This window comes from Oryctolagus cuniculus, chromosome 13 (assembly GCF_964237555.1).
Source record: "Oryctolagus cuniculus chromosome 13, mOryCun1.1, whole genome shotgun sequence".
Lineage (NCBI taxonomy): Eukaryota > Metazoa > Chordata > Mammalia > Lagomorpha > Leporidae > Oryctolagus > Oryctolagus cuniculus.
The window spans coordinates 13,755,116-13,767,355 of record NC_091444.1 but is presented as its reverse complement, the minus strand read 5'-3'; the positions used below and the strand labels follow the sequence as shown (position 1 = coordinate 13,767,355).

The 12,240-nt window shown below is 41.4% G+C and overlaps 2 protein-coding genes across 7 annotated transcripts in view; one reads left to right on the top strand and one right to left on the bottom strand.

Moving 5' to 3' along the window:
- Positions 1–12,240, top strand: part of DENND1B (DENN domain containing 1B) — a 342,830-nt gene that overhangs the window by 322,717 nt on the left and 7,873 nt on the right. The window contains exon 24 of one of the 2 annotated variants that reach the window (XM_070055064.1): positions 3,973–4,103. The exons of the other annotated variant lie outside the window; for it this stretch is intronic. The gene's annotated coding sequence lies outside the window, so the exon portion shown is untranslated. Of the gene's footprint in view, positions 1–3,972; positions 4,104–12,240 lie in introns of those variants that run through there. 2 annotated transcript variants of the gene reach the window in all.
- The window catches only part of CRB1 (crumbs cell polarity complex component 1), a 231,195-nt gene continuing 223,390 nt past the window's right edge, over positions 4,436–12,240 (bottom strand). For 4 of the 5 annotated variants that reach the window (XM_051820434.2, XM_070055059.1, XM_051820435.2 and 1 more), the window contains one exon: positions 4,436–10,546. In XM_051820434.2, coding sequence (XP_051676394.2) covers positions 10,331–10,546 — 216 coding nt within the window. In that variant the 3' untranslated portion in view covers positions 4,436–10,330. The remainder of the gene's footprint in view (positions 10,547–12,240) is intronic. The other variant, XM_051820432.2, reaches the window with a different exon arrangement.

Here is a 12,240-nt window from a genome sequence, read left to right as displayed (position 1 = left end):
TCCCAAGGTATTTAAACTTTTTTGGAACTACCATGAATGGGATTGATTTTAGGAGTTCATTGTCAGCCAGAACATTGTTAGTGTGTAAGAATGCTATTGAATTTGGTGGGTTGATTTTACATCCTGCAACATTGCCAAACTCTCTTGTGTTCTAATAGTCTCATAGTGGAGTTTATTGGTTCCTCTAATAAAGAATCATGTCATCTGCAAACAGGGATAATTTGATTCCTCCCTTAAAATTTGAATTCCTTTGATTTATTTTTCTTGCCTAGTGACTCTGGATTAAACTCCCAAAATGGTATTGAATAATAGTGGTGAAAGTGTGCATCCTTGTCCGTTTCTGGTTCTTAGTGGAAAGGTTTCTAGCTTTCCTCTAATTCCATATGATTTTGGATGTTGATCTGTCATATATTGCCTTTATTGTGTTGGGTATGTTCTTTACCCAATTTCCAACAGTTTTTTTATCATGAAAGGATGCTGTATTTTATTAAATGCTTTTTCCGTGTCTATTGGGATAATTATATGATATTTATACTTTATTCTGTTGATGTAATATATCACATTTATTGATTTGTGTGTGTTGAACCATCTCTGCATCACTGGAGTATATCTCACTTGATCTGCATGGATTATATTTTTCATATGTTGTTGGATTTGACTTGCTTGTATTTTGTTGATGATTTTTGCATCTATGTTCATCAGGGATATGGTCCATAGTTCTCTTTTTTTAGTTATTGTATCATTTTCTGGTTTTGGAATTAAGATAATTCCGTTCTCATAGAATGAGTTAAGAGAGTCCCCATCCCTTCAATTGTTTTGAATAAAGAAGAATTGGGATTAGTTCTAACTTAAAATTTGGTAGAGTTCAGCAATAAAGCAATCTACTCTATCTTTTCTTTGTTGGGAGGTTCTTTATTGCTGATTCAATCTCACCTTTGGTTATTAGTCCTCTCAGATTTTGTATGTCTTTGTACCTCAATTTATATGTGTCCAGATATCTATCCATTTCTTTTAGAGTTTCCAATTTGTTGACACATAGTTTTTTTTTTTTTTTTTAATAATACTTCCTAATGATTCCTTGAATTTCTGTGGTATTAGTTGCAACACCTCCTATTTCATTTATGCTTTTATTATATGGTCTTCTCCCTTTTTCCTTAGTTATTTATGCCAATGGTTTATCAATTTTGTTTATTTTTTCAGAAAACCAGCTCTTAATTTCAAAGATCTTTTGTATAGATTTTTAATTCTATTTTGTTTATTTCTTTTTGGATTCTTATTATTTCTTTCTTTCTAATAACTTTGAAGTGGATTCATTCTTATTTTTCTAGGTCCTTCAGATGCACTGTTAGATCATTTTATCTGATACCATTCTAGTTTTTTTTATATAGGCACTAATTACTATAAATTCTCCTCTTAACTCTACTGTTGCTTTACCCCATAAGTTTTGATACGTTGTGTTTTCATTTTCATTCATTGCAAGGAATTTTTTAAATTTCCATTTTGTTTTCTATCACTGTTTATTTAGGAGCATGTTGTTCAGCCTCCATTTGTTTATGTATTTTCTAGAGTTTCTTATAGTGTTAATTACCAGCTTAATTCCATTGGTTTCAAAAAAGATACTATGATTTCAATTTTTTGTTTTATTTGTTGAAACTTATTTTAGCATCTTGTAGATAACCTGTCCTATAGAATGTTCCATGAATGGATTTTAAAAATGTGTATTATGTGGCTATGGAATAGAATGTTCTGTGCAAATCTATCAGGTCCATTTGGTCAATAGTATAGACTAGTTCTGTTGTTTCTTTGTCGATTTTTTTGTGTGGTTGATTTGTTCATTGATGAATGTAGGATGTTGAAGTCTCCCATTACTACCATTGTGTTGCAGCTTATGCCTCCCTTTAAGTCCATTAACATTTGCTTTATAAAACTGGGTATCCTAGTATTGGGTGCGTATACATTTATGGTAGTCAAATATTCTTGTTGATCCCTTAATCATTACATAATGACCTTCTTTATCTCTTTTAACAGCTTTTGTCCCTGCTCTATTTTGTTTGATATAAGTATAGCTACTCTCACTTACTTTTGATTTATATATGCATGGAAAATCTTTTTTTAATCCCTTCTCCTTCTTTCTGTATCTTAATTGGTGAATTATGTTTCCTGTGGGCAGCATATATACAGATGGGTTTTTTTTGTCCATTCAGCAAGTCTTTATCTTTTAATTTGTCAATTTAGTCTATTTAAATTCAGTTATTATTGATAAGCAATGACTTAGTCCTGACACTTCTCTATCAATATTCCTGTCATTTGTTTTGAATTTCCTTTCTTCTTTTACCAGGAGGTTTTCTGCTCTCCCATTCTTTCAGGATGCTGTTTGTTCTTCTCTGTTTGTATGCGTAGTGTATCCTTAAGTACTATGTATAAGGTTGCCTGGGTGGTGACAAATTCTTTCCATTTTTGGTTGTCTTGGAAGATGTTTATTTCACCTTCATTATGAATGAGAGCTTCATTGTGTAAAGTATTCTAGATTGGATTGAGTAACCTTACAATCATGCCTTTGAATTATTTTCTTTCATTTCTTCAATCTCCCCTTCTTCACAGTACAAAATTAATATATTATTATGTTCATTTTGTGAAGTCATATTGCCGTCCTTGTCCATGTTTCTTGTTTTGCTACGTTGATTTTTGCACATCTGGGGAATATATTTTTTTCTATCTTTTCTGGAGCATTTAAAAAAAATCTTTATTCATGGAATGTGCCTGTGGGGCTCAGTTGAGTGATTAAGACTTATACTTGAGTTTCAGGGGTATGTACTTGGTGGGACCAGGAAGCTCCAGCCACTGTTTTCTGTATGGGGCAGGAGTCCAGAGTGACATTCAAGATGGGCATAATTGGGCCCTTCTGCACACAGTTATTGGGGGTAGGGGATGTTGGAACCAACTGATGTGTTCAGAGTCCCAGCTTTCCACTGTACTGGGGTGAACTAGCTGATTAGAGCAAGATCACAGTGACAGAGCACTTCACCCACCCAGGCACACACACTGTCCATAGCACCTGTAGTGCTTGACCCCATAGAGATCTGTCCCCATGTGCCAGACTCCCACAGTCATAGGGTCAGAGGATGTGTTCTTTGCCCTGTGAATTACCCTATCTATGACTCTGGTGGCTTCTGGTAGCAGCAGGACAGGTGCTGTCCCCTGAATCAGAACAGAGTTCAATAGTGGCTCTACCATAGAAAACTGAGTCTGGAGCTTTGGTTTGAGGGGAGAGAAAGGACGCAGTGTGGTTCCCTTTTTGGAGCAATGTAGTTGCTTGGACCATAGTCAGCTCCTGAAGCAGGGGTCAAGGGTGGTGGCACCTTCGCACCTTCTCTCTTGAAAGATGGTGTTTCCCAGCTGGGAACCTGGAGTGTAGATGCAGGAGTGGCTGGCAGCATGGCCAATGTTATTGGGGTGTCTGTCTGCTCTCCTCGCTGCCCTACAAAGTCTCTGGTTCTGTCAGTTCTCCACTAAAAAGTTCTCTCAATCAGTCCCCTGGGAACACAGTCCTTCCTTTGTTTTTCTGGAATCTTTGGTTGATGACACTGAAGCTAATCACCGTTCAGTGATCTTGAATCCTTTCCATAAGTTTTTAAAGTATGCTTATAGCTGTTTCTCTTTAGGGTTTGCCCTATTATAGTCATGAATGAGCTTCAGTTTTGAGTTCGGATCCTCAAGCTGCAAAGCATGAGGGCCTCCTCATGCTTGGTACCTCCTCCACTGGTACTCATTGGTGGTAACAGTAATTACAGCTAACCAGAGCCAGTCTCTAGGACCATACTGTGCTGCATTTAGAGCTGTGGGACCTAGACTTGAAAGCAATTTTCAAGGGGAGTTTACTGCCCCACACACTGGAAGCCCCTGTGGCTGACATTCAGAGCAGCTGTCCTCACGCAAGCACTATTGAATATATTTGATGGATGTTGTTCCCAGGTGTCTGAAACCACATAAAGCAAAACCCAGGCACCAAATCGCAGAAGAATGGGTTTAAATTGGAAGCATGCATTTTTGTCATCACTATCAGTGCAATGCGTGGCAGTGAAAATTGCACTTGTACTGGAAGCAGGTTGAAATTTGAAAAGTTACATTCACTCTAGAATTAAGGTAAGCTTCATGGTTTGAATCATTCTTTTTCTGCTCCCCACTCCCACTCAGCATAAAACCAGGTGAAAACCAGGTGAAAGTTGGCTTGGCAATCATCGCCGGAAAAATGATTGAAAGCCTACACATGAGCCAATCTCGCTTGCTGTTGGTGATAGATGACTGCATTTCTTTAACAAGAGCTTTAAGGAGTAATCACAAAAGGCGGGGCTGCCTCCCTCTCCCTCTTCATCTCCCTTTCCCCCTCTCCCTCTCCCTCTCCCTCTCCCTCTCCCTTTTCTTCCTCCATCATTTCTGTAAAGCAAACAGTTTTGTAAAAAATTCTGTATCATCAGTTACTTGAAAATCTGAGAGACATGAGACCTTTTGATTTACTTTCTGACAATTTAGTTGGGAAGATGCAAGTAGTATGTACAGTTGACTTTAGTCTTACAGAAGGAGTAATTTCTTCAGCAGGTGAAATGTCCATTTTGGGTCAATGCGGAGGTACAGGGATGATGTGAAAGTATCTTTCCCTGCAAGAAGCCTGCTTCTTTCACAGGTACATCATGGGATGGCTGGGAAGAAAGAGACCAGTGGCCTACTAGGTTTGTTTGGCACACAGAGTAGGAGGTAGAAGTGTGGATGCGATTACAACGTTGTCTCTCTTTATCACTTACCTGCTGCCCCTGGACTTTACCTGCATCATGAGAGTCTGTGCTGAATAGTGTGTGTTTACTGCAGTTATCAGTTTACCCTATGAAGTATCATAAAATACTTGTACTAGAGAGGAGGGAGTCCCATTTTTCAGATTAAGCTCAGGTCACCTGGATACGGCCAATTAGGCATTTAAACTTATGCTTCTTTTCTGCAAAGGTTCTCAAAACAAAATAAAAGCTCTTCCTGCTAAGGGTTGTTGTGCGGCTTGAGGGGGACATAATGTAGGTGGGGGTGGTAAGAGGAATGTAAGAGCTCTGAGGATGGTGCCACCCCCACATCCTCCTCATCACAAGCATGACTGTCAATTCTAGCATCCTTCTAGTTCTACTACATCCTGCCGCTATTACTCTTCCATTACTGCCACTGGTACTCACTGGTGGTAACAGTAATTACAGCTAACCAGAGCCAGTCTCTAGGACCATACCTGCCTCTGTGTCTTACAAGATAACTATGAGGGCCTATTAAATAAGTAATTTAAGGAGTAAATAGTGGCAGATTTGACAGTTGATTTAAGTTCAGTCATTTGTCATTTCCTGCTTCTCTGCACTTCAGTGACTATAGAAGCCACATGAGAAACCACTTGAAGGAGCCTTCTTGTCACTCGTAAACACACACCAGATGCACCTTTTGCATGGGCTGCAGGGCCAGGGTCCACCCAGGGCAGGAAGCAGGCCAGCTGCGTCCACCTCACACCCAACCCCGAGCCGCAGCCACTGCACTAGCAGCCTGTGACCCACAATGCTACCTGAACCCAGTCTTAGGTTTAATGGATTCTCACCTTTATTTGCCACTCAGAGAGAAATCAAATATATCAGGGAACTTCCAAAAATTCATGGAAAATGGAATTAAAGATATGTTTATTTTGGTGCAAAAAAATTTGAAATCCACACATGGGAAATATCTTTTAAAAATTCATAGAAAATGCATGCTATGGAAACACTATGCATAGATGCATGGATTTGCCTTATTGCTACTGTGCCAGCCATTGCTGTATAATCGACAATTCCCAGAGCAGAGCAGCAGTTATGGATGCAATGAAATGAGAAGCAGGGAAGTACCTTCCTGCCATCTTCTTAAGTTGCCTCATTGACAATTAGGTCTCAGTTATCTGTCATTGCCAGTACATAACAAACCATGCTAACCTTCAGTGGCTTACGGCAATTTAGTATTTCTCAAGATTTGATGAGTTCTCTGTGTTATTCCTTTGCTGGTCTCTGATGGGTTGCTATGTGACTGCATCCAGTGGGTAGGGTGGTGGGAACCAGACTCAGTCGGCACAGCTGAATGCAGCTGGCATGACTGGGCCTCTGTCTCCACACGATGTTTCATTCCAGGTTTCTTCAGAGTCAGGCAATCTTAGAGTCACCTTCCAAGAGACAGAAGACAGAAGTTGCTGGCCTCTTTCATCTGGCCTGTAAGTGACCCAGAACCAATTCCTTTGCATTCTGGGGGCCTGAGCAAGTCACAAAGGCAGCCCCAATTCATGAGGAAGGTAGACAGATTCTACCTCCTGATGGGACAGGTGGCAATGTGGCATTGCAAATGAGAACAAGTAGAATTGTTGCTGCCTTTGATCAGGGTTGCTGAAACCAATCTCATCATACATTGCAAAAATATACTTGAAGGCCAGCACCGCGGCTCACTAGGCTAATCCTCCGCCTGCGGTGCCCACACACCGGGTTCTAGTCTCGGTTGGGGCACCGGATTCTGTCCCAGTTGCCCCTCTTCCAGGCCAGCTCTCTGCTGTGGCCCGGGAGTGCAGCGGAGGATGGCCCAAGTGCTTGGGCCCTGCACCCCATGGGAGACCAGGAGAAGCACTTGGCTCCTGCCTTCGGATCAGCGCGGTGCACCGGCTACAGCGCGCCGGCCACAGCGGCCATTGGGGGGGTGAACCAATGGAAAAAGAAGACCTTTCTCTCTTTCTCTCTCCCTCACTGTCCACTCTGCCTGTCAAAAATAAAAATACACTTGATCTGAAAATTGCACTCACATTGGTCATGCAAATACTATACTTGTCTACTCAACATGAGCTCTAGCTTGTTAAAGACAATTCCAGGCCGGCACCGTGGTTCACTAGGCTAATCCTCCGCCTGCGGCGCCAGCACCCTGAGTTCTAGTCCCGATCAGAGCGCTGGATTCTGTCCCAGTTGCTCCTCTTTCAGTCCAGCTCTCTGCTGTGGCCCAGGAAGGCAGTGGCGGATGGCCCAAGTGCTTGGGCCCTGCACCCACATGGGAGACCAGGAGAAGAAACACCTGGCTCCTGGCTTCGGATTGGTGCAGCAAGCCGACCATAGCGGTCATTTGGGGGGTGAACCAATGGAAAAAGGAAGACCTTTCTCTCTGTCTCTCTCTCTCTCTCTCACTGTCTAACTCTGCCTATCAAAAAAATAAAATAAGGACAATTCCATACAAATGTTGCATAGGGCTAATTTTGAAGTATTCCTAGAATAAGATGTTGAATATTTAACTTGTCCAAAGATGCAGATATTTGGCTCACCTTGGAATCCTGTAAGTTACCTCCTTATCATGTATGTGTTTTCAGTGTCCACATACAACCCTTCATTTATTCATGTTGCATGCATTCATTTTTTGATTCAATTGTATATGATTCCCATGCAGAATCCTAAACTAAGAAGAGCCTGTTTAATTTGACATTATTTCTTTTTTCTTTTTTTAAAAAATTTATTTATTTATTTGAAAGAGTTACATAGGCAGAGAGAGAGAGGGAGGTCTTCCATCCACTGGTTCACTCCCCAATTAGCCACAATGGCTGGAGCTGCACCAGTCCAAAGCTAGGAGTCAGGAGCTTTTTCTGGGTCTCCCACATGGGTGCAGGGACCCAAGGAGTTGGGCCATATTCTACTGCTTTCCTAGGCCACAGCAGAGAGCAGCATCGGAAGTGGAGCAGTCGGGACTTGAACTAGCACCCCTATGGAATGCTGGCACTGCAGGCAGCAGCTTTATCCACTATGCCACAGTGCTGGCCTCTTGACATCATTTCCAAACTTAATGTATTCCTTTTGATATCTACCTCTTTCATCCTACATGGATCATCCTAATAGGATCAACACATACTCTCTATATTTTTAGCTTGTGTTTTGTAAACTCAGCTACTTATTTTTTCCATTCAGCAAAAGCTCTTTTACCATTTCTCTATAAACCTCATTTAAGAAAGTTGTAACTCCAATGGGATGCAAAAATGAATGTGTCTCATGACATGCTCTACATGTGGACATCCAGAAACACCCAGCTCCTTGAATTTGCACTCAATAGCAATATTAGTATGGAGGGAAAGCCATAGATTAAGACCCTAGATCCACTACAAAGAGATTAGTAGCCAAAACATTCTATGTCAGCCCACACAAATGCTGGATATTTTGGGATTTTGCTGGTGGCAGGTACAAGTTTGAGCAGCATTCATTCATGATATGTTCATTTATCCCCAAAATACTGTGTTTTCAGCATGAATTAGGCTTGTTCTAGGCAAAAGATATTGCACAGAAAGAACAAAACAGAGCTCTTTTCTTCTTATACCTTAAATCCTGCTCTGAGAAAATAGCAAAAAGATATGTGGTCTAATGGGTGATGATAAATGTATGGATAAAAACTGAGTTCACAGTGATGAGAAACCAGAAAAGCAATTGAGAGGGCATAGACATTGAATTTAAAGGGAAGTCAGGATTGAATGGGGTCCTGTCACATGGAAAGCATTTCAGGAGAACTGATAATTGGTTCAACTTCCTCTGAAAGGCTGGGTAAGCTGAAGAATGGGCTGGTCACTGTGTTTGATAATATGGGCATCACCGAGTGATGGAAAGAATAGACAAGTTAGTTTGAATTCACGAGGGGAGAGGAGAAGTAGGGGAGACAGAGAATATATGAAACTTTTATAGATGTTTTGTTGAAAGGGGGGCTTGAGAAATGGGAGAGAGATGTCGGCAATGAAAGACATCAGCATCATGTTCCGTGCTAATGGGAAGAGGCCAGTGCAGTGGGAAGACTAGTGATGTGGAGGAGACTGGGGACGTTGCTGGAACGATGTTCTAGCGTGGTTGAGAATGGTGGGTTAGGCTACACCAGATTTAAAAATCCATGTCATTATGCACGGGGGCTGTGGCTCTGAGGGTTAAGCTGCTGCTTGGGATTCCCGCATCCCACATCAGAATGCCAGAGATCAAGTCCCAGCTCCTCCTCTTCTGGTCCAGCTTCCTGTGAATGTCCCTGGGAGGCAGCAGATGACGGCCCAAGTACTTGGGTTCCTGCCCCCTAGGTGGGAGACCCAGACAGAGTTCTTGACTCCTGGCTTTTACTAGGCTCAGCCTTGGCTGCTTGCAGGCATTTGGAGTGTAGCCAGCCGATGCAAGATTCTCTTTCTGTCTGTCCCTCTCTCTCTGTCACTCTGCCTTTCAAATAGATAAGTAATCTTTATAATTTTGTAATGAAAAGCTTCAAGCATGTGCCCAAAATACAAATGCATGTATTTTAAAACTTTATTTAAGTTCTACTATATATATGCAATTCAAAAATATGTCTGGAATGTAAGCAATAATGTGTAGTAAAATATATAAATCTAAGGCCCAGTATTTTCTCTCCATACTCAGAGATAGCTTGGCACACATACATTTAAAGTGAATTCACCTCACTCTGGGGCTCTTACCTTTAGGCAATGTCATTGTTTAAAACTGATTTATTAAAAAGCATTTGGAAGGAGAGAGCTTGATCTTTCACTATTGAATATCTGAGTTTTCCTACTCTCTTGATTTCTATCTAGGAAAAAATTTGACCTCACACAACCTTTTTACAAAAAGCAATGACTTTAAATGTAACTGAGCTAATTTAGTTAAAAGATCTAATTTGTAAGCAGATTCTTCAAATGCCTCTAGAGTTTTATCCCACGTAATGTTTCAAAATGCAAAAAATTCTCAGAAAGGAGAATAAAAACATTTCAATTTTTATTTGTTGCTGGTGGGTCACTTTTTAAGCCAAAGGTCATTCCTATGGTTTTCTCTGGATCAATGATTGAAGGACAAAAGTGTCCATTTCATCACAGGAATACAACTAAAAAAGCTTTCAACACATGATAAGAGGGAGTGTAAAAGGTATTCTGGCCCTCCCGCCATTGTTTCTTTGTAAGAAAAGGTGGCAGTTGCCTACTGAAGGGCATCCTAAAACATTATCCCCAGGTTGTAAAGTGTTTAAACTACAGCCACTGGAGCCTTTCTCAGAAGATAGTGTTCCCTGGAAGATGTTTTTGCTCATCAGAGATTATTGGCACAAATGTTGCTTTGTGATTGGCTAACATAATGTTAATAAAACAATGGTGTCAAGTTGAACCACTGTGAAAGGCTTCAAGACGCTCAAGAGAATCCTTGTCCCATTTCCAGGATAATCCAGTTGTACATGAATATCTCCAGGTGAGGAACAAAGACCCTCCAGGACAGTCATCTTGTTCACAGCACGTGCATCTCGCTCTCAAAGGCACACAAAGCCCCTAAATCAGCCGTTCAATCGAAGGGGGTGCCGTCCTGCACCACATTTCCACTCGAGAGCTGTCCTTCTCCTGACGGCTTGGGCTGTAGGTTCCCCGAGTTGCTCTTCTGCTGGAGGCAACGACAGAAGCAAGGGCGGCTAGCAAGAGGATCAGCAACAAGGCAAACGTCACTGAGCCAACGGCGGTGAACATGTCAGAAATCAAGCCATCTGCCAGCTGGAAGGATTGAAATAATTGGGCAGTGAATTGTAGAGCAAAGGTAAACATTTAGCACAACGGAACTACCCTGGGAGGAAGACCCACCAGAGCAAGCTGGTCCCAGCCCCCTCTGTAGAAAGACCAAGGTACTGTAGGAAAGCCAGGTTTCCTTTGTGCCTTGTCAGGTGAAAGTGGTCATACATCTATCATCTACCATATATAATCAGAAAGTGTGGCATGAATTAGGCACGGTGGGAACTCAGTACTGAGATCATTCGTGTGGACATCACGGGCAAAGGATGACACGGCATAGATAATAGTTCTAATATATTATTCATGGTCTCTTCCCTCCCTTGCTGGAAGTCCTGGTTTGGGGCTGCAGAAATAGTTACTTTACAGTTCTTTTTGTGGGATGCAGGGGGTGAAGGAAGCAAATTAAATTAGTCAAATCTGATAAAGATCCTGAGGGACTGTGATGTGCTGGTCTTGGAGGAAGTTTCCAAAGTCATCCCTTTGACATGTATTTGATGTGACAATTGAATGGTTGTAAAAATACGTGAGCTCAATGCTGAACCCAGACATCTAGTGACAGAAAGCTGCAGGTAGGGCATCAGAGGAGGAGCTAGATCCTGACTCTCAGGGGTGTCACTGCTACACACGAGTTTGTTTAATGCGTATTCCAGTGTGCTTGCAAAGCTCTTCGACAAGCTTGAACTGTGCCAGTTTAGCCACGGGCAACATCAAACTGCAGTTGAGTTGCACAGAACTATTAAAGACAGGAGGGAGCAGTTGCTACTTGAGTTTGTTAACCAATTTTCATAGAAATATTTCTGTTGGAGTGAAAGCAGGAATAAATCATTTTACCTTCTTAGTTGTATTGCAAATGACTCATGTCCCATTACAAACCGATCTCCTATTGCTATGGGAATCTTCACTTAACATTCTAGAGGGTTTAAATACCCATGCTATTCTTACTCTTTGCTTATTTCCCATGTCTTGATTTAATCCTTTTACAATGAACACAATACGGTAAATGTATTTATATTGCTATCTTGAATCTACTATGAGCTCAGTCTTTTAATTCATTTAATAATGCTCACTGATTATTTGCTATGAGCACTTACTGAGCTAGGACATAAAAATACAAAAAAAAAAATAGATCCTGGGGATAGGAAAAAAGGAGACATGCACGTGATCACACACAAAAAATCCTAATGCATTAAAAGTATTATTATGATGCTATCATAAATAGTTGTATAGAAGTGTAGGTAGGAGGCCGGTGCTGTGGTGTGATGGGTAAAGCTGCCACCTGCAGTGCTGGCATCGCATGTGGGCACCTGTTGGAGTCCTGGCTGCTCCTCTTCCTGTCTTGCTCCCTGCTAATGTGCCTGGGAAAGCAGCTGTCTGGGCTTCTGCACCAATGGTGGGGAGACCCAGAAGAAGCTCCTGGCTCCTGGCTTCAGATCAGCCCAGCTCTGGCCATTGTGGCCATTTGGAGAGTGAATTAGTGGATGGAAAAATCTCTCTTTCTTTCTCTTTCTCTCTCTCTCTCTGTGTAACTCTACCATTCAAATAGATAAATAAATCTCAAAAACAACAACAACAAAGTGTGAGTGGGATAAGATTGGAATGAGGCATGAAGCATGATGGTGCATTTACATCCCAAGAAAGAAATTCCATTTTGATGAAAGAATTTGAAATAAAAAGACAAA